General features: G+C 35.2%; 1 protein-coding gene across 2 annotated transcripts; it reads left to right on the top strand.

The window, feature by feature from the left end:
• The first annotated feature begins 11,537 nt into the window (after window positions 1–11,537).
• On the top strand, window positions 11,538–20,921 carry net (atonal bHLH transcription factor 8-like protein net). 2 transcript variants are annotated; one of them, XM_081983768.1, is made up of 2 exons: window positions 11,538–11,921; window positions 18,863–20,921. In XM_081983768.1, exon 2 carries the CDS (start codon window positions 18,871–18,873, stop codon window positions 19,759–19,761), a length of 891 nt encoding a protein of 296 aa, XP_081839894.1. In that variant the 5' UTR covers window positions 11,538–11,921; window positions 18,863–18,870; the 3' UTR covers window positions 19,762–20,921. The 2 variants fall into 2 exon arrangements, with proteins under 2 accessions (XP_081839894.1, XP_081839808.1); XM_081983682.1 differs by having other exon boundaries at window positions 11,545–12,074.
• The last annotated feature ends 539 nt before the right edge of the window (window positions 20,922–21,460 follow it).

Here is a 21,460-nt window from a genome sequence, read left to right as displayed (position 1 = left end):
CGGTATGTCTGATCTGAATACATCGCGAAGTTTTCCAAAGGCTGCCCACGTTAGGCTCACTCTTCTACAAATTTCCGCTGTTTGTTTGTCCCTGTCCAATCTGATCTTGTTACTTGTTCAATGTTATAAACTCCAACATGAATGTTGTCCCTTACTACAAGATTTGTCATGAACTGGGTTTTCGATGTATTGATTTTAAGCCCAACCGTTCTCGAGGTTCGGTGAAGATGTTCCAACATTTTCTTGGCTTTATCTACACTATCGGATATTAGGACAATGTCGTCGGCAAATCTTAGGTGATTAAGGAATTCTCCATTTGTATTTACCCCCATGTTTAGCCAATGTATATGCTTGCACATATATTCTAATAGGGCCGTAAACAATTTTGAAGAGATAGTGTCACCCTGTCGAAGTGACTCGGTATCACCGAGTCTAAAGCATGCTGTTGCAGTATCGTAGATATTTTTAATGAGGGCGATGTAACGAAGGTCAATTTTACAGTCAGGCGCTAGCAGCATTTTATGTTGGTCGATGGTATCGAATGCCTTTTCGGGTGTGGACTGGAGTTCGAGCTGCAGGAGAACTTCAGACTGATCTCTTCATTGATGCAAGAGAGGACTATTTCGAGGAATCTTAAAATTTGTATCATATTTTCCCAGAAAATGCGCATTACTTTCATAATAAACTGTAAGGTACTTCCTTCTTTTCTGGAACCCTCTTTAAACGGGGGGGGAAATGGCTTCTGCTCCTTTTATAGAACAATTTGCCAATACTTTTCTTTCTGCCCAGGTTTTGTCTCACCCAAAGTCATTCCCCGGCAAGTGAGTCGTTTATACTTATTTACCTAACAAGTGCAGAGTTTGCTCTCGGACAGACTGAAATGTAGTTTGACTTGCTAATATTGCAAGTTTGGCCCATGTCTGTACAATGGATTGTAGAATCTTGTAAAGCTACCGAAGTTCGATTAAAACTGTTGGACTGGTCATCTGGCTGTATTGATAGGGATTTACTGCTTGTAGGTTTTTGGAGTATATTTTCTGCAATCTTCTTTTTATTAGCGATGGAATCTTCAATGTACCACTCCGCAACTGAGGTAGACTTCCACCCACCGTGTCTCTTAATGTTGGTGATATTGGATCCAGAGTTTGGCAGCATAGTAGCTGAAGATCTACGAAAACAATGGCCGGTGTACATTTCAGGATCCTGAAGGTCCAAGTATACAGCTATTTTGCATGGCATTTTGCCAAAGATATTTACTCCTATGCATTGTTTCGTACATTTGCCATCCTTGTATGCTACGAAGAAGTGGCGTAGTATTGTCCGGACGTAACAATTTGTATTTTTTGTAGAGGTCAGTGTATGTACCTTGTATCAGAATCATCATAATTACACACTACAAATGTTCTTATAACATGGGTCTTTATGTTTGGAATCGTTACTATCAAGACATCATCTTTTTCTTCAATATCATCTAAGGTAATCTTCTTAACATACTTAAAATTGTTAGAAATATTTAAAAATAAGAAAAGATATACATGAAGTGAGCAAGTTAGTTATATATTTATTTCTAATATTATTGTTAAAAGGATAGTATTAGATATAAAGAAAATTTAAGATTGGTATTTTTTTCGGTGGATCTGGCAACACCGCAATAACGAAATTATTTTAAAAAGAGAGTTTGAATCCGGACCTAGCCCACAGTTGCTATATTATTAAACTGTTCTCTTGATTCCTACTTCTAATATAGTACATGAGTACAGAGTGAGTAACAGTTGTGTAATATTTATTTATTTCAATCAGTTCGAACATTATTGGTGCAACCAACTGTCCGTCCAAGAACACTTCTCACAGTTTCAATCCGCGTCCCCCTTCGCGTTTCAGCCCGCGCTTTGGTGCCACTAAGCTGATTTACAGCATCACATCTGGGCCGCCCCCCACTGCCGCCTTCGGCACCCATCTACATATTACGGATTTGTTTTGAATTTGTTACGCCGACTACGGACTCTTGTCTTTGCCAAACACATGCTCATTCGAGGTTTAGTCATCTTGCCACACATCCGGAAGTTTCCGGTCTTGGTTGAGTTCATTTGTCACCACCCACGTTTCGGGACTTATTTGGTTTTGCAGTTCCTATCCGCAATATTTTTGACCTTTTCCTTTGCTGTTCTGAGAATCGGTTTTTTCCTTCAAGTCAATGTCAGCGTGAATACTTATTTACGTACTCTTTTTTTCTTTCGATGGGCGTGGTGGTGTAAAACATGACGAGCTTGGAAGTCGGCCAGGATGGTTTTCAAACTTACCATGACACATTCAAGACCAAAAACACAAGAATGGCGGTTCAAGTGAACTCGTATGGCACTGTTTGGTCCCGCTGGCGCCATTCGCCTCCGCGATTGCAAGATCTAATCCCACTTGACTAATTACCGCGAAGCAGTAGTCGATTTGCACATAATTGCCTGCTACTTTGGATATTGCTTACTTGTACCATAAGTGGGATATGCAACAATTTAAAAAAAGTTTAGTATCAGCTGGCCTAAAAATATACGCCCCTTTTGATTGAAAGTTTCAGTCTCATAAAAGAACTCAGTATTGACATTAAACAGATGCGGCTCTCGGACGAGCACATGTGTTTTATTCCCTTATAGTGGCAAAAGCAATAAGTCAGGAAGTTTTATTTAATATAATTGCCATGCACCGAATATGTCACCCCCGCAGTTTGAGAAGGGTGAGCTAAAACACAGATGTGCTAATTTTGTTTGATGCCTTTGCTGTGCCTTAGGGGGAGAGAGGTATCACATGTTTTCGTGTTTAATTAATTAGTTAAATTGTTTCTTTGGATGTCATAAGGGAAAAAATGTATAGGGTAGTTCTTTAACAGAGAAAGAATGAAAAAAAAAACGAGTAACAGTAGGGATTAGGTTTTCTGACAGTTTGTCATATTTTTTTACTATAAGAGCCCTCTACTCTTTCAGATTACTGAAGTAGGCTTGTTTACATACAGGGTATTTTAAAACTCAGTAATCTCTTGGAGAGCTGATATGCCAGCCTTCAATTTTGATACCTTTGTGTTGAATATATTAATTATACTTAAAAGTGGGGTAAAAAGTATTCAAATACGAAACCCATTTATCAATTTTTGGATATGATGGGTTTAATAAGATACACTGTTCATGTATACCTATCTACCTGAATTAATATAGTGTGAATTAATCCATGTACCCTACACTTGACTTGTGTGCAGTAACATAAATGTGATATGCAGTGAAAAAGAGTTAAATATGAAATTAAAAATTTTCCACTAAGTTTTCATAAACTATATGTTCAAATAAAAACGCGCTAAACAAATACATATTGCGGTTTATTCCTTTGGACTAATGCAAATAAACCGCTAATAAACAATGCTCCTATAACAAAAAGTATTTTTGCACCTTCCTCGGCGTTGATTGACCAACGTCAACCGTTTTTTCCGAATACATCATCGGCGAATTTAACAGCGCCACATTCTAATCAAATGATATTAACATCCAAAACAGATAAATTCCTTGGTTCGGACAAGGTCTGCGCATTCCTAACCATGTCGATCGTAAATCTAATTAAGCACCGAAATTTTGCATAATGTGGCAGCTAATGGGACTATGATTTAATAGGAAATCCTACCGCTTACGGTATGACGTTTTGTGGATAAATGGCAAAATATAGTGATGCTGGTTGGTATGCAACCAGTTAGGAAAAGTACAATTTAATGCAAAGAAGGTGAGTTACAGAAAGCAGTTTTTGATAAACGTGTTCCAATTTTTAATTTTTTTTTTTTTTGGTAAATTGTAATCATACTAGAAAATTGGATTCTTTTAGTGTATTATTATTCATTAAGAACAATACACCGATGAATCATAAAACAAGCAATCTACCACAAACTAGTAGATACTAGTAAAATAATAATAGCAATACTAAAGTAAATACCTACAATATTAGTTATTTTACTATTTAGTGAGAAACACTCATTCAATATTTTATACCAAACGAAAGTATTATTCTATCTAAAAGTTACATTCTACATCAATGAGAGTTATTCTAGATATCGGCAAGGACAAAATACTTCACAAATATCTTGGCTGCGTCTACACCCCCGACGCCAACAAAACCAAAGAGGAAATTGACACCTTCTACGGGCACCTGCAGGATAAAATCGATAAAATACGCAATGAGGAAAAAATCCTGATTATGGGGGATTTGAATGCCAGAATTCGAAACTCAATCGTTGATGTCATAAAACAACGTTTCAATGAAGCACACGTCAACAACAGCGGAGAAACTCTGACCACATTCTGCGCACAGAACGAGATGAGAATAAATAACACATATTTCAGTCACAAGCCGCAAGACAAGATAACGTGGTCGAACACACTAACAACACAATTAAAAAAGAAGTCACCAACTATTTACGTAGACAAACTGAACATCGAATCCATCAATGATCCCACCGTGAAGGACTTATACGAAAAAAGACTGACCCAAAAGATCAGAAAACAGCCAATCCTAGATCAGGACGATGTGGAAGCTAGTTAGGAAAAAGTCAAATTACACATCGAAACTGCCGCCAATGAAGCATTAGGCAAAAGAAAGATAAACAAAAACTCAAATAAACATAACACACCATGGTTCACGCCGGAAGTAAAACAAATAGCAAGAGAAAAACGTGAAACCTACCTGAGATACTTAAATAACAGAACACCAGAAGAGTGGATACGATACAAGGAAATAAGGAACAGAGTGCAGGCAGAAATACGACGACGAAAGACCCACTACTGGGAAACCTTCACTGCGGATATGGAACACGATCTCTATGGCAGCCAAAAGAAGATATGGGGATTGATAAGACGAAGAAAACGTGAAGTCAACGAATATGTAACAGTAACAACTATCCCGGGAGAGGCATTGATAAATTACTTCAAACAAATGTTCGACGAAGATGAGACTCAGAAAAAGTCAACAATGGCAGAAGCAACTATCCGTATCACCCACGAACTAGCCTCAGGAATCGATGAATTGAACAACGAACTGATAAAGTACGGAGGTAAACCACTAAGCGAACAACTAGCCAATCTTTACCAAAAGATCTTAAATGAAACAAATATACCAAACGACTGGAAGAAAAGCATCACTATCCCTATCTTCAAAAAAGGTCTACCACTCATCATTCGAGAAATCAATCGAGAAACCGGCGCATATGTGCTTCATAGATCTGAGCAAAGCGTTTGATCGAGTGAGGCTAAATGACATCACAACCATATTGAGACGGGACAGCATTCCGGAAGAACTAGTTAGAACCATTGAAAACTTGAACACCAATACAACGACCAGAATACAAGTAACAATAAAAGACGTTAAAAACGCGGAGCATGGTTACAGAACTAACAAAGGAAAAATAACAATACTGTGCTATGCGGATGACGCAGTAATTATATCAGAAAACGAAGATGAGCTGCAGAGACTACTACTTATAAACAAGACAAAATCACTAGTTGTAGCAAAACCTAGAAGATGCAAACTAGCTGTTAATGACGAAATAGTAGAACAGGTGATGTCCTTCAGATCAAGACAGGATATTTTGAATTTTGGTGTGAGGGTTTACTAGAGCGTTTACAGTGTCTGTCTGTGTTTACATCTCATTTTACCTCATTCTGACAAAACGAGAACGAGAAAACGACAATCTCCTGCAGACGTAAATTTTCCTATGACTGTTTGAAGTGTAGTTATATCTGTACCACTCTGTACCTTTACCAACGTTTCGAACGAACTTTGACTTGACCTGCATCACCCTGTATCACATCACAGTGTAATAATTCACGTGTGTGACGTACGCTAGTAAATCATTGCTAAATCCGAATTATTGAATACGTCTAAACCGTCTAAACCGATTGAATTCCGTTCACGATTTGCGGCTTCCTAGTACAAGGCAATAATATTCGTACATATATCAGTCAATGAACGTCAGGAAAAAACTGGCTTACGCAACGTTTTCGCAGGACGAAATGTAGCAGAGGCGCCGTCATGTCCGCAATCGGCATTGTTGTCTATTTTAAAACGGCCGCCGTAATAATAAAATGGTCATAAGCGTCGCAACGTCATTTATCTGCCGCTAAAAATACGTTGGCAGCGTCGTCCAACGCCGCAATAAAATCGGACATCTCTTTATGTATGAAACTGTAAACTCATTTATATGTTTCACCACACTTATTACAGTTCCATTCGTTCATGGCGCCAATTCCAAATTAACATATCTTATTACGTTTGACACCTGAGCTTGCATTGTTATTTACTCGTTTATATTATGTGCATGTTGTTGCCAAATGGTTTAGCCAGTTGCAAATTTTCCGACCGTAAGGTAATTATAAGTTTGCGTTGAGGGATAAGAAGTTTAATTTGATAGCAACTATAGCTCACCCAAGTGTGTAACTTAGTAGGTATATTTCAGAAAAGTCAGTAGAGGTTTAACTTTTCCGTTGAAGTATATTCGATAGCTAAGATTTTTGTATGTATTGTACATTTTCGAAAATGTGTTTATTGACGTTAGTTATGTCTTTCTGCTTCACCTCTTTTGACAAAATAATCCACTTAAAAAATAACATTCTTTAAAAGGTTAGAAAAGTTGGGACTAAGCAACGATTAATCAAGTAACTGGAAAAAACTAATACAGATATTAGAATAATCTCGGGATGTTACTGACACTTGGCCTGATAAAATCATGTCAAAGATGCAGAAACGCTTAAAGCCTTACCTTCTACCACAATTACCTCCAGAATAGAACAAATAATCGCAAAATCGAGAAAATTCACTGTGCCTACCTACTTATGATTCATAGATTACTCTAAAGCATTTGACTGCATACGATGGCAAAATTTATGAACGAGCTTAACTGAAATGGCACACCTCATCACTTAATATCGCTAATATAAAGTGTGTATATGACAACAACACAGCATACGTCAGAGTAGAGAGAGATCTGATCAATCCATTCAGAGTGAGTAGAGGACTCAAGCAGGGTTGTATACTAAGCCCGCTACTCTTTAACATGTATGGCAAGTGGAATATGAAGAAAGCGCTTGATGACTGACAGAGAGGAGTTACCATTGACGGCATCAAAATCTGAAACTTGCGCTACGCCGATGATACAACCTTAATCGCTGCATCGGAAGAAGAATTGATCAATCTTGTACAAAAAGTCGAAGAAATATGAAACGAAGTAGACCTGCAGACAAACAGAAAGAAAACCAAAACAACATCGAGATAGTTGACGCTTTCATATATCTTGTGCCACAATCTGGTGGTTAGTCAACCAAAATATGGAAAAGCCATCACAAAGCCCTTAATAACACCAAAGTGAGATTGGTCAGGAGCTTGGTGTTTTCAGTCTGCTTATATGGGGCAGAATGCTGGATAAGATAGATGCCTTTGAAATGTTTTGCTGGCGCAGAATGGTGAGAGTGTTCTGGAATGAGAAAAGAAACTAAGGTTGTGGTAGCAGAGAAGTTTGGTAATGTGGTTACAAGAAATGGTCTTCAGAGACTCACTTTGGAAGGGACTGTAGGACCTGTCAAAAAATCCTTACCCAAACATTCAAGATGGGAGAGGATAGATAGACAGGAATGAAAATCCATCACATGGATTCACGATGCTCGAAACCGAGCAAACGACTAAGAAGAAGACTTGGGGGTTGTGACTAGTTTTAAAAGTAGTTTTAGGCAGAGCATAATCACACATCACATGACCTAACCTAGAAAAAACATTTTTTTTTCAATTTATCTCTACCAACACAATTTGAATAGCAGTCAATCGCGCAACATCTTCAAATTCTTCTTTTAAATTTGACCAAACTGTAACTATAATTCAAAGATTGTCATCGCTGTAACGGAATTTCAATATTAATTCACCGTCAAACTTTTTTGGCAAACAAAACTAAAAAATCTCCGAATCCTTAAGTCTAAATCGATGTCACGGATTTATTTTATGAGGTATTTCAAACGTAGGCAGACTGACCTCTAATTCTGTAGCCGCATTCTCGTTCCGTGAATTATCTTGTTTTGACGTAATGGAACTCTATAAGTATGAATCCAGATGGAGTCATTATATTATCACGTTCTCGGACCAAGTAGCGATTTTGGCAACGTCATGTTGAATTTTGAAACACCATTGTTTGCTAGAATTGATGATATGAGAGCCCTGTCTGGCATATTGTAATTTGCCAAATGTCGACCGAAAATAACAAAACACGGAATTGGTGACAAGTCTAGTCGGTTATTATAGATTTAGGAATTCTTTAATAGTCTAAAGTCCGTATAATTTTGATCCTTGACCGGGAATCTGTTTGCTGCATAATATTATTTTATACGTTCATAGTAGAGCAATAATTATTATTTTTGTTGGGATTAACTGAAGCAGTCAAAATATTTACAGATTATCGACGCCAAACGTAGTAAACCGACCGTACCAAGAAGGTCAACTAATAGAGGATGTTTCGAATTGCCAATGCTAATAAAAACAGTGCTAGTTCAGGTGCTGCAAAGCTAATTCAAGGGGTGCGTCACCCCTGTCAAACGCATTATCACCCTCATATTAAACTATCACTAAATAAATGTACCTGTTACCTGCATGCAACCCCACTTGATTCCCTTCCATAAGCTTGACTTCCCCGGCGTTAGTAAAACACCTGTATAACCAATTCACCCCTGATCATAGGCGTTTCCAAAAAAAATTAATCAAACCGAATCATAAAACGCATAGAAGAGACAAGGTTTTTGTTGGGAATTTTCATTACCGATTCGGTCAAAGCAATCACATTAATAATAACAGACGGCCTTAATCCGTTTAAACTAATAACAGTGCAGCAAATCAACATATTATTATCGTTAACGGACTTGGAAAAGTACCTGAGCAGGCACCGAAATGTATCCTTTGGAAGGTCCTCATGTTGATGAGGCGACCCTGATCTTCATGGGCGGCCCCTTGAAATTTGAAATTTTTAAAATCTGAAGGGACGTAAAGTATTATTTTGATTAGAAGAGAATAAAGCAGTTTAACAGTGTAAGGACAAGGATGTTTTCAGCACAGTCTGGTAAAAATGACTAAGAAACTTTAGTTGCCAAAAATACAGTGAGCAGCAATACTTATACCGAGTGTCTAAGAGTGGGTCTCAGAATGTTTGACTAAACGGTTGATCGAACATCTTTGGGAACAAAAAACTGTTATTAAAAGGGGCCCAACAGCAGAAGAAAAACACTTTAGAAAATCATTTATAATTCATCTTAAAGAAAAAAATCTGTTTTTCTCAATGCTCTAAGACAAAGGGTTTCAAAGTTATCGCAGTTTCTTTTATGCAACTTTTAATTTACCCCCACCGCTTTATTTCAAGAGATCGAGAAGAAGATTTTTAGTCAAAGTTATTATTAGTAAACGTAGAGATTTAGAGAGAGGAAATTTAGAAACATGAGTGAACGTGCAGAGACTTGCACATCTTTGCATAACAGGAGCAATGAGATCGACTCCAACAGCAGCACTAGAGGTCATTTTGGACTTCACACCTCTCCACATGCGAGGAGAACTGCTTGGGGAGCACATCTCAGGTTGGATAAGACCGGATTTAAAAGAAACCACACAGTTGTAAGGAGCTCACTACCCACTGCACACGTCGCCGATCTCCTAACTGACGAAATCATCAGAAAGTTTAGCTTTGGAAAATATCTTCGAACGGAACTGAGCACCAAGAGAGATTGGAGCAGATTCATTCAAGCATTGGAAAAAAATGGTATAAGGACGGATCTAAAACTCTCGAGGAAACTGGAGCAGGAGATTTCGGGCCTCGCACCGAATACTCCAAACTCATGGGCCAGTTCCCTAGCGTTTTTCAAGCAAAAATTCTCTATCTACCGGAACAATGAAATTGCGTTCCTTTCCGATGTTCAAGCAGTCATCAAAACGTTGATCTCATCTAACCTCAACTCAAAGATGATTGGAATGCCTAGAAAAACTAAAAAAACTCAATGATCTCGGAAGGAACAATAAGATAACCCTCCTCTGGGTTCCGGAGCACGTCGGAGTAGAGGAGAATGAACAAGCATATACTCTGGCAAGAAAAGGGGCATTAACGCCACTAGTCGGGCCAGAACCATTCTGCGGTCTTGAAAACGCATACGACCAGGAAGGACTTAATAAGGCTGAAGAAGAAATGAGAGCAACGCACTGGCAAAGCCTTCCAGGACTGATGCAGTTCACAGTTCTTCTCGAAAATTTAAAACCGAGCACGATCGAAGACACTGATTAAACCTCAGCAAAATTAGTCTCAAAGCAAAAACTGGATTTCTAACGGGGAAATGTCGACTCAGAGAACACCTAAGGAAGTTAGGCCTAGAAGAGGACAGCACCTGCAGACACCCCACCACATTCTGCGGGAGTGTTATGCTGTACACCACAGAAGAATGAACATACTGGGATCATACCAGCTGGCTGTAGAAGAGACAGACAAACAAATAAGAGCATACGGGAGCAATGTAACATCTAGAGCATCAACCAATGGGTAAAACCAAGGAAAAGAGACTAGCTAACATCTGCAAAAGTAAAGCAGTAGTAAACCTTACGGCAAAAGGCCAACTGGAAGACCAAAGAAAAATGGAAGGACAACCTTCTGACAAAAACAACAACAAAAACAGATTGAGAGGCAGACAAACAAGAGCAATCCTAATCGGACGAAGAAGAGTAAAAATACTTGTACTTCTAAGAGTGTTATAATTTAGTTATGCTTTGTTATTTCAAAAAGTACCATTTTTATCAAATAAGTAGCCTAATACAAATTTACCCTAATAATGAACAGAGAATAAGGTCAAATTATACAGATAGAAGTGATCCGTTTGAAAAACTTGACTTTCTGCCCTTTTTAGAACTGACTGTTTGTCTTCTTAATAAACTTTTATTGAACGGTTTAGGTGGTTAACTGTATTGATATACAGGTACGTCAATTTGAAATAACATATCTATTGATCAATTGATCAACAGCATCTAAATTTTTGTTACGTGAGTTAGTAAAACAGTAAATTTTAGGTAATTTTAATATGTTCCTAAACAGTGTGCATACACCTGATCTAAAATAAATGTTTGTTTACTTCTAGATATAATGCCATTTTGTTATCACCTTAGTGACTACAAATCTTAAATGATGTAACCCAAAAGAGTCATTATATGAGATATGGTGTAAAAAAAATCATGTGTGTTGTCACAGTGGCGGAGCAGACAATTTTGCTATATGATGTCACATTAATGTACGTATTTTTATTTTTAATCGTGTTGTATTGATTGGAGTTCAGCACATGTATATTATTGGAAACAATTGAATGTTATTTAAATTTTGCACTGTTAAAAGGCAACAATGGATTTTAAAGGTAAGTACACGTAGTGCACGTGATTGTCGTAAGGACGAAAACAATAGACATTTATTGTTACTACCAACGTCAATAAGCAATAAAACAAGGTTCAATTAAACTCTCATCAAAAACAATCGACAATCGGTCAAGGTCTCTGGGAAGCACCTGGACCACCACCTGACTCACCCATCCATCCGCCACTGCCTACCCAGATTAGGCGGACTCCGTTGCATCGGTACACCTGCCGACCCAACAAATTCCTTCCCAGCGGGACTGCTGTTAACTCTCACACTTGTCCAGACAGCTGGCGCCAACGTGCCGCCCCCTTCGCCCCTCTCAGGGCCCCCGACACTGCCGCTTTTACAACAAAAACAATCATGTCAACCCGGACTTGGACGTAGTCGGCAAAGCTTGCTCGATGTGTGCAGTCGAAAGCTCAAAACGGATTCTTTACGAAGCTTTTGGCAGGAACAGTTTACCAGTGATCGTCCTTTTTGCTGGACAGTGGTGGTGCGTCAAAGTTTTTATCCGCAATATTTTTTTTTTGTGTTTAGTGCGTTTTTGACTTGTTGAGTGAATTTGATTTTTTTTTCTGGAAAGTGAAGGAAGTTTGCGTTTTTCATGGTATTATGACGAATGGGAATGCTATACTGAAATTTAAAGGTAATTGAAATTTAATTTTAAAAATTGTTAAAAAAAAATTTTATTAGCGAAAAAAACTGAAAAAAACAACAATACATACTAATAATATAATGTAAAATATTTAACAATAGGGAATATCTCGAGAAGTTATGGTACTAATGTGTTTTTTTAAACAAATTAGTTTTAAAACTGAAAAAGTTTGTCAAAAAAATGAAAATTAACCATTATAATTTGAATCCTGATCAAAAAGCACTAAAACCGTGGAAAAAAGAGCTTAAAAACAGAATAATGTACCTACAAACATATACCATTAAAAAACAACCAAAATTCTTAAATTGATGTAAGAAATTCAATGAAAAATTCAAGTGAATGATATGAAATACACTCGGAAATACATGTACGAAACTTTTTAAAAAGATTCGAAAATATAAAGTGTATTCTTAAAATTTACAACAAAAAACTGGAAATTTAAGAAAACATATTTTTTACTAACAATGGATGTTTTAACCCTATTGTTTTTTGAAACTTCGTTTAAAACACAAAATTCAATTATTAAATATTGTATTATAAAACTTTGTCTTTTATCTTTTAAGTAGCAAAATTCACTACATCTAGACTTTGATTTTGCTGGAAAGCAAACTTCAATCCTCGACTAAATCTAGAAGTAATTTCAATCGCCTCATATAAACCCAACCCTAGTTACCACAAGTTGTAATTATGTAACATATGTTTTATTAATTAATTGTTTACCAATAAATAAAACTTTCGACAAAACTTCACACCATATGTAGCTTATGTTTACATAATTATTACAATGTAATCAGATTGTACAGAATTTCATAAATTTATTTTTATCGCATTGTTGCTCCTTTTTCCATAATTTAATATAAAGCCGTTAATCCTTTATAAACCTTCTCACGTAAATAGTTGTTTTGCAAATTTTATTTTACATAAAAAATACACTTTAGAACGTATCTTCTTTAATCGTATTACTTGCTTCTGTTTTGGAAACAGTGCCACTTTTTTAGATAACTGTTACTCTGTTACGTTTAAAATCGTTTGCGCTTAAGTTGGGGATTTGGCTCTCTGAGATCTTTCCAACAAAATTGTTTGTAGTGATCTTCTAATAGTGCAAGAAGGAGCACACTTTAGGTAAACTCTTCGAAACTGTATTAGAGTTTTATGGTGACCATCTAGAAAAATGGTAGAAATAGCTCTATTTGCAGTCAGCTAGTTTTTACTTTTTTTTCCTATATGTCTTCTATATATTTTAATAAATATTCCAACCAAGTCTCAAATTAAGTAGAAATAGAAATTAACTAAATGTTAACAAACAAAGGCAATTATTTATCACCAAAAATTATAAAATATTAACTAGAGAACTAATTCAGGCACAAGTAATTGCAATATTATATGACATGCTCGGTTTTTCCTGAAAAGAGAAAAAAAGAATTTTTAAACATAAAACATTATTAACATAACAATTATTATATTTTCCTCAGTGTGAAAAACTTAAATTAATTAATTGAAGACACTTTTGGAAGCTTCTTATATTATGCTTATATAACCTTGTAATAAACAATCGCTTTTCATCTTTTTTTGATTTAAATATTTTGAAGAGCTTTCGGTTTTAGTTAGTTTTGCACCCATTTCAGTAAAGAGATCTTCATACTGAAAACAGGTTTTATATAAGGAGTTCTTCCAACAATAATACCGCAGAAATGAACTGATATAAAAATTTATGTTGTATCATTGTGTTTATACAAATATTTCATCTACTTCCCCTTCAGTTAAACGGGAAGTAAATTATTTCCTGGTTAGTTAGCCTTAATAGCTAGGAAGTGGCCTTTCCTGTCTTCAAAACAAGCGCTCTAATTATATACCTGTAATCAGTCAAAAATTGACTTGTTGTCCAATTTTATCTAACTTTAATGTGTTATGCACAAAATCGCTGTTTTTGATATTTTAAAAGATTTTATTACGCAATTTCAACATTTTCTGTTAACAAAACAATTAAGCTGAAGTGAAAAGAAAGGCAAGTAAATTTTGTACTGTCACTACACAATCTCAGAAATGATTAAAAATTACATACAATTTCTTTGACGAAAATTATTGTTGAATGAATATGACTTGCAATTTGAAACTAATTAAAGTTTACCTAGCTTTTTTGCTTATAAGTAATAACGCAGCACATTATCAACTAAAGATTTTTTTAGATTTTTACTTCCATTTTCATCTTGGAAACCTTATTCAATTTATATTCAGATTAGTTTTATGGCTTAAAGTCTAAATCTGGTCTAGTTTTATTGCCGAGCTTTGACTAAGTAAGGTATTAAAAGAGCTATCATAGTTCGATAAATTATGAAAAAATGAAAGAAATTAGCTCAAAACCACTACAGTATTATCAGTTAATTTCCAAGGAGATTTACTCTCACATTTTTCTTGTAAAGACTCATATATGAACGGATTAACCATATTTCTGGAAAAAGAGCATTAACTAGGTAAAAATTTAGCTAGCTAGAGATCTTATTGTAATCAAATTTTTAATTACAATACGTATTACATACTTATGTTCTCCAATGAACTGTGTTAACAGTATTAATACAAAATGAAATGATTTCTGCAGTAATTCCTTATTAATCTCGGTAATAACTTCAAAGTTTAAAATTCAATGTTTTTCAAAACCGTTGAAAAAAATGCTTGTTCTTGAATAGTAATTCTTGTATGTCCAAAACATTGTCTTTCACAGATGTAAATAATAAATGTAAATTAAATTTTTCATTTGCTCCTGTTTTTAAATGAAACAACGAACACCCACAGTAATTTACATGCCCTAGTTTAATTTCATTTGCCTTCTTTCATAGCAACTTACAATGCAAAATTTTACTTGTGGGGGCTGTTTCCGAGAGTTTATTAATATACTACCTCTAAACACGTGGGAAATCAAAGAAACTTAAGAAAACCCTTGTTGTGCAGCTGGCTTAGTTACCTCTATTCAGCTCTTTCATTCTAAAACTATAACTGTTACTAAAAGGTCAATTCCCATTTGAAATAATCAAAAATTCTCTCTGTAAGGTATTTCATACATTAAAATTGATAAGGGCGTGGATTTGATTGATTGAGCCTGTTGCCTTGCCTCTTCCTTTGTTCTATTAATATTAAAATTATGGTTTTTGAATGACGGTTAAATTTTTCTTTGCGCTTTGATCTCAAAGGTCAGAGTGTCGGTAATTATTATTATACTCTCATATATGCATTTGGATAGGTAGTACTTATTCAAATAAAGAAATAATTTGATTAATTTTTGAGTATAGTGGGTAGTATCAGAAAGCAAGGAGCAATTTCTGGTAGTTTAGTTATAGTATAAAGCTTTTCCAATTTAATTTTTAAAATATATTTCAGAAAAGTAAGGTTTCTGCTTTTTCAATCCTTTATTATTATTCTAATAGTAATAACATTGCAATGTCAGTCCCAATTTTGTTTATACACATGATTACATTGTGCTAGGTAACGTCACGTAAAGTCAACACATTGTATAACGTTGGTGCATACATAGTGTCAACATATTATGCAAATGTTATTATTTTGCTCTTCAAGCTGCAAAGTTGTAATAATTCTCCATTATACCTATTTGTGATTAATGCAACCAAGTTTTTAAATAGTACTATAATGGTTGGATGACTCAATTAATCAAAATTTCGGAGTTCTTATTAAACATGTTTGTTTTTAAATATTGAAGTGAGATGAGAGGATAAATACCCAAAATAGCAAACTTATCAAATATGTACATTTTAAATGAATTTAGGAAAAAATCTACGAGGAGTTATACTAAATAACTGTTACAAACAAGATTACAAGGCTTGTAAAAGAACAAAAAAAAACAAAGAATGAGCAAATGATACTGAAACATTTAAATAAAAAAAATAAAAACTCTGTTAAACACCATTTCTAAAACTAAAAAAAAAAACATAGTGAAAAGAATTGAGCAATAAAAATAATCCAAAACTAAACAACCTAAAACAAATTGTTCAACAAAATTAAAATGAAGAAAAAATATTGTCTGAAAACATTGTTGATAAGTTTGACCCACCTTCTCTCAAGTCTACTGAGTTTACCACTTTTTCATTATTAATTTACTAGATTTACGACAAAATAATAGTATAAAAGACAAAATGCAGCCCTTCAACAATTATATCCATACTCCAGTTTTCCCAAGTTTCAGCTCCCTATCTCAAACTGACTTCGGAGATATTGCACTAAAGAAACTGTTTAAGAATATTAATGGCCCAATGGTATAAGCTACCATGTCATGGAGGTTTTGGAGACAATTTCTCAACAAAGTCTTGACTATCCTTTGTATTCAATGCCTTTTAGCGTAGGTGGTCAAATAATAATCTAATTCTATCTTTCAAATTTAGCATCATCCAATATGATTAAAATTGTGGGATGATGCAAAAAATATTGCCTTTTCAGTAAACTAGTCACAAAATTAAGAAATTATGTATTTGGGTTGAAAAGGCTTTTCCTAGTGTTTGTACAATAATTATTTTGCAATATTTAAGAGATTTTTAGAATATTTTTGAGAAAGACGTGTGGAGACAGTTTTTGTAGTTTCTGCAACAAAAATGGTTAAAAATGCTAATTTGGTAGAAGTAGCAAAGGTTTTGGGTCGCAGATCCAGTTTGAGCAGTAATGCGACATTGCTAAACCTTTCAATTTTCAACGACATTGCCAAAACCAAAATGGAAGTAATTTCAATTTGAAGAATTCTGTACACACACATACGTAATTAATGAATGGTTTATTCCTTTTAAGTAATGTAACATGTAAACAAAAAACAAATCGACTAGATAAGATTTAAGTAGTCATTTTCTAGATATGAGCCATTATCCAAATTAGGGAACTCATCGAATAAAAAAGTCTAGAATACGTTTGTGTAATTGAACTTTGAAATGAACGCCTTGTCAAAATCAGAACGCGCCGATCAAAAGTCGATTGGATTACTAATAAAAACCGGAATGTTTTATTCAAGTACTCAACACTTGTGCACATTTATCACCCGGTCACACGTCAGACTTACATATTTCTGCATTTCGTTATAAGAAAATTTCACGCGGCGATAGATTAAAAAGATAAGGTGCGGATTTTTCTTTGGACACCACCATCAGACGTCCGAGACAGGTTTTGCAAACTCGCCGTTGCGCATTTTTTTTTTGCACTAAATCGATTCGAAACACCTGGCAAATGAACATCCAAGACCTGCTTTCCGAGGCGGTTTCGAGCAATTAGAAGCTATTCTATATTAGGCATTCGTTATCGGCGAACATCAAGTTGAATTTACGGTCGATTTACATGATATGCACGGTTCACCGTGAAGTAAACAACATATTGCAACCGCACCGTCCTAGTAGAACAGATTCGAAACGTTTAAACGCTTCCTAGTTTTGGCCACCTGTCGTTTGATATGGTAAACGGTTTATGTAACACGTGGAATGGGTTGCGAAAGGACCATCTTGACATTGTTTTCAACGAGAAATAGCGGACAAGTACCATCGCATATAAACCGACAGACGCGGTTTTTGGAGTACTCTCTAGAACGGTCAAGTCCGTTATTCAAGCAGTACACTTGTTCTTATTAACATAATGTACCTTATGCGCGCCATAAACACTTTCCATATTTTTATACCATTTGCGAATGCCACCTTTATACAGGGTGTCCCTAAATTGGTATCACAAACTGCAAGGATAGATAGTCCATCCAAAAATATGAGGAGACACACCCTCTCAAATATCCCTTCTTTAAGATACAGGGTGTCTAATTACTATCTTATTCATGTCTAAGTCTAGAATAATTTTTTGTAACGTTGCTACAGTTTCTTCCCTTTCTGTTCAAAAAAGCACTTTCTGTCCCAAATGATTTTCATCTTCTTCTCCTACCCTTGTAATATAATAATACGATTAATTGTACCTTGTAATAAATTATGGTAAACTTTACCGACAAGGATAAATAAATAAACATTCTTCCTCAAAACAGATATACTGGACAATAATGCGACTTGACATAAGTTCGCAGAATACTCAAGTTTCAGATTCATCTGTGTTGAGCTTAATGAACAAAACTATTGATTTTATAACTTTGCAAGCTTTAATATTGTGTTAGCTGAGGCATTATGGATACCCCAAATTCTTCTGACAGTATTATTCGCCAGTAATTCTGACTAATTTCGGTATTCTTATTCTATTAAATTGAGTACGGTCGCTTTTTAAAGTCCAAGAACTTTGAGCCAGTCACATTACAAGTTTTAAAACTTATTTGCCCTATAAATTCTTGTCAGGAAACTGTGCATTAAGACTTCTAACAGCAGTTATAGCGCAATCATTGTGGCGATAATACAGTTTTTTCCTTTTTTCTAAAGAATTGACAATTTTTAAACACAATACGTATATCACACTTGCAAAGACAATTACATTTAAGACTTGGGAAAATATTCCTCTCTCTTGACAAATCTAATTACGTATACGAACGATTTCAATTAAAAATTAAGTTGAAATCAGATAAGTAGTAGTGTGTTTCGTTTTAAATTGTAAATCCTCTATTGAAATCGTAGACAATGTTGATTTTTTTCACTTCTTGACATTATTTCGAACGAGAAACAGCTAGCAATATCGCCCGACAAACGCGATTTTTCGAGTACCCTCTAGAAAGCGATCAACGGCAACGGTCAAGCCGTTATTCAATCAGTGCACCTGTTCTCATAAACATACATATTTGATAAACTGTGTGAGTAAAATATATTGTTTATTTGCAGTTTCCACTATGGCGACGTCCATCAACGAAGACGCCGGTTTCTGCTCTGGCGATGATTACCTGGAACTGCACTCACCTACGGACAGTAGCGAGGACAGTGTTGAGGTCAAAGTCTCCACCATCACTTTTAATCACAAGAAACGGAAACTGATCCAAGACAGTCTCGTCAAAGAGTCCTCGCACTTTACCGGGCCTTTGAAGAAGCGCATGTGCCTGAAAGTCAAAGCAGAAGCCAACGACACCTCTAGTCCGTCCCTGCAAGGAAAAACTCCTTTTCGTCCTTGGAGTCCGTCGGTGTCAGCAGCTTCTGCAATCTCAACCTCCTCCTTAGCACCTCCCAGTTTGGTGAAACCGTTTTCAGCGTATTTTCGACCACCGTCTCCAGTTCAAGCCGAACCAGTGTCTTTAGTAATCAAACGAGATGAAAGGAAACCTGAAACGGATATTCGGGTTCCAATACATCCAGAAATTACCAAAGTAACGACGGCGGAAGCTGATCGAATGATTTTGAACACCAACGAGCAATTTCCAGGGTTGCAACCACCTCCACCCCAGTCGGGAAAGAAACTGGAAACGAGAAGAGAGCAGAGAAACTACAAAAACATGACTAGGGAGAGGAGAATTGAGGCGAACGCTCGGGAACGAACTCGAGTTCACACAATATCTGCCGCGTTTGACACTTTAAGGCAGGCGATACCATCTTATTCTCACAACCAAAAACTGTCAAAGTTATCAGTGTTACGAATTGCGTGTTCCTACATTATGACATTATCAACCTTAGCGCAGGACGACGATAGTCCAGCCGAACCCACTCCTTCAACGTCAGAGTGTGTCGATTTAGTGTCCAGAACTATTCAAAGAGAGGGCAAACTCAGAAAGAAGAAGGATGACAATGATTGATGTTTTTAAAGTGTTTTATAGTGTCGAAGATGATAGTTCCTAAGATTTTGATATTTTTGTTGTAAGGTCCACACTATTAGATGTAGTAATTTATAAATTATTATCATTTACTCTTGTAGAGACCGGTAGACAGCTGAATCTCCACTGGCTCTATTCGATCATTTGTGTTATTAATTTTAGTGCGCTTTTATGTAAATATTGTATATGAATTAGACTGCATGACAAAAGACTGTATCAATGAAGAGCAAAAGTCTACAAAATGAGTTATTTTAAATTGTTATTGTGCCCATATTCAAGCATAGACATTTTGAATATGTTTGCTTTCTTCCCTCAAAACCTTTACGTTTTTATTACATTGTTACATCACTGTGCAAAATTTTATGTAAACATTTTTCTAACTTTGACTTAACAGTATAAAGTAACACTTTTCCAATCTGATTACAGTGACGTAAAGTTTTACTTTACGCAACTAGTTATGTAAAGCAAAATTTTATGTACCTGGTTCTGTAAAGTTTATGTCATAACTCCCTGTTTCAAAACAATTTCCTAAAAATATATGGTAAAATTGTCTTCTTCTTCTCTATTTCACATTTTTTTTTTCGTATTTTACTTTACATTTTGCCATTCACAAGGACTTTTAAATAATGTTTAATAACTATAAAAAAATAAAACACTACTTTTAGAAAACTTATTGTGTAACTGATAAATACACATTATGCACCAACGTATTGTAACACTTTCAAAAACTCACTCTGTATAAAGTGTGATTTGATTAGGCTGTAGAAATTCTCAACTTATTTTCTTTTATGATTGGAAAAATAAAACAAACCTTGTATATTACATAAAAACCTTTAAGGATTATTGAACGTTTTGTAATCAGTGGTAATACACGGAGTACGTGCCTTAGAATATGTTTTTAATATATATTTTATGACGTGTTTTGAACAATATACCGGATGTCAGTCAACTATATATTATGTTAAGGTCAGAAGTGATTTAGCACAGCTATTGCTATTTTATTTTATTTTTTGTTTAATTTTCAACAATATTAAAAACAACAAATTTGAATATTATGCAATGCGGTGTTAAATGAAACGTGAAAATGTTTTGCTCTCTTTGATACTTATTTATTTTACAACCATTAAAAGTATTCTCATAAATGATGCGTTTTATTTCTAGCTTTAAGTGTTTCATATTTCAGAGCTTGTTCATACAGAATCAAGTTTAAATCAGATTTAAAAATAGGTCGTAAACAAAAAATTGTTGAAAAAATCCAACATCAAAAAACGATAACAAGCATACTTTGGTTGTACTGGTAAACATACAAAACCCATGGTAAAAGTCCATTGTCTGACAGTGGAGGTTTATGAATACCAAATTGTATTTATTGTGGAGAAGACTTTGTGCTATTCAATTAAAAAATAAAACAATTTAATGTATCTTTAAAGCGATCTTATCCTAGTAACTTAAAACAAAAAAAATGGCTTATGGAAGTGTATTATTGACACACGAAGAATTTTGATCATTTTCAACAGATCAATCTCCGAAGTGCCTTAACCGAATTTGGTAAATAAAAAAAGTTCAACAGGCCCATTCTGATATATGTAATCAGGTTTGCAGACTGAATCTTTGTAAAAGTTTTTTCTATGAATATACTAAGTAAGGAAAAATGCACTAAAAACCTTGCATTTCAAACCAG

The sequence above is a fragment of the Ips typographus genome, linkage group LG1 (assembly GCF_016097725.1).
Source record: "Ips typographus isolate SLU linkage group LG1, UJ_Ityp_2.0, whole genome shotgun sequence".
NCBI lineage: Eukaryota > Metazoa > Arthropoda > Insecta > Coleoptera > Curculionidae > Ips > Ips typographus.
This window is presented reverse-complemented; position numbering and strand designations above follow the sequence as displayed.

What these genes read in the sequence shown, in the direction of transcription:
- net (XM_081983682.1), top strand. Translation starts at nt 12,041, where the DNA reads ATGACGAATGGGAATGCTATACTGAAATTTAAAG. An exon ending in TGCTATACTGAAATTTAAAG is followed by an intron (nt 12,075 to 18,862) that starts GTAATTGAAATT and finishes GTTTATTTGCAG; the next exon opens with TTTCCACTATGGCGACGTCC.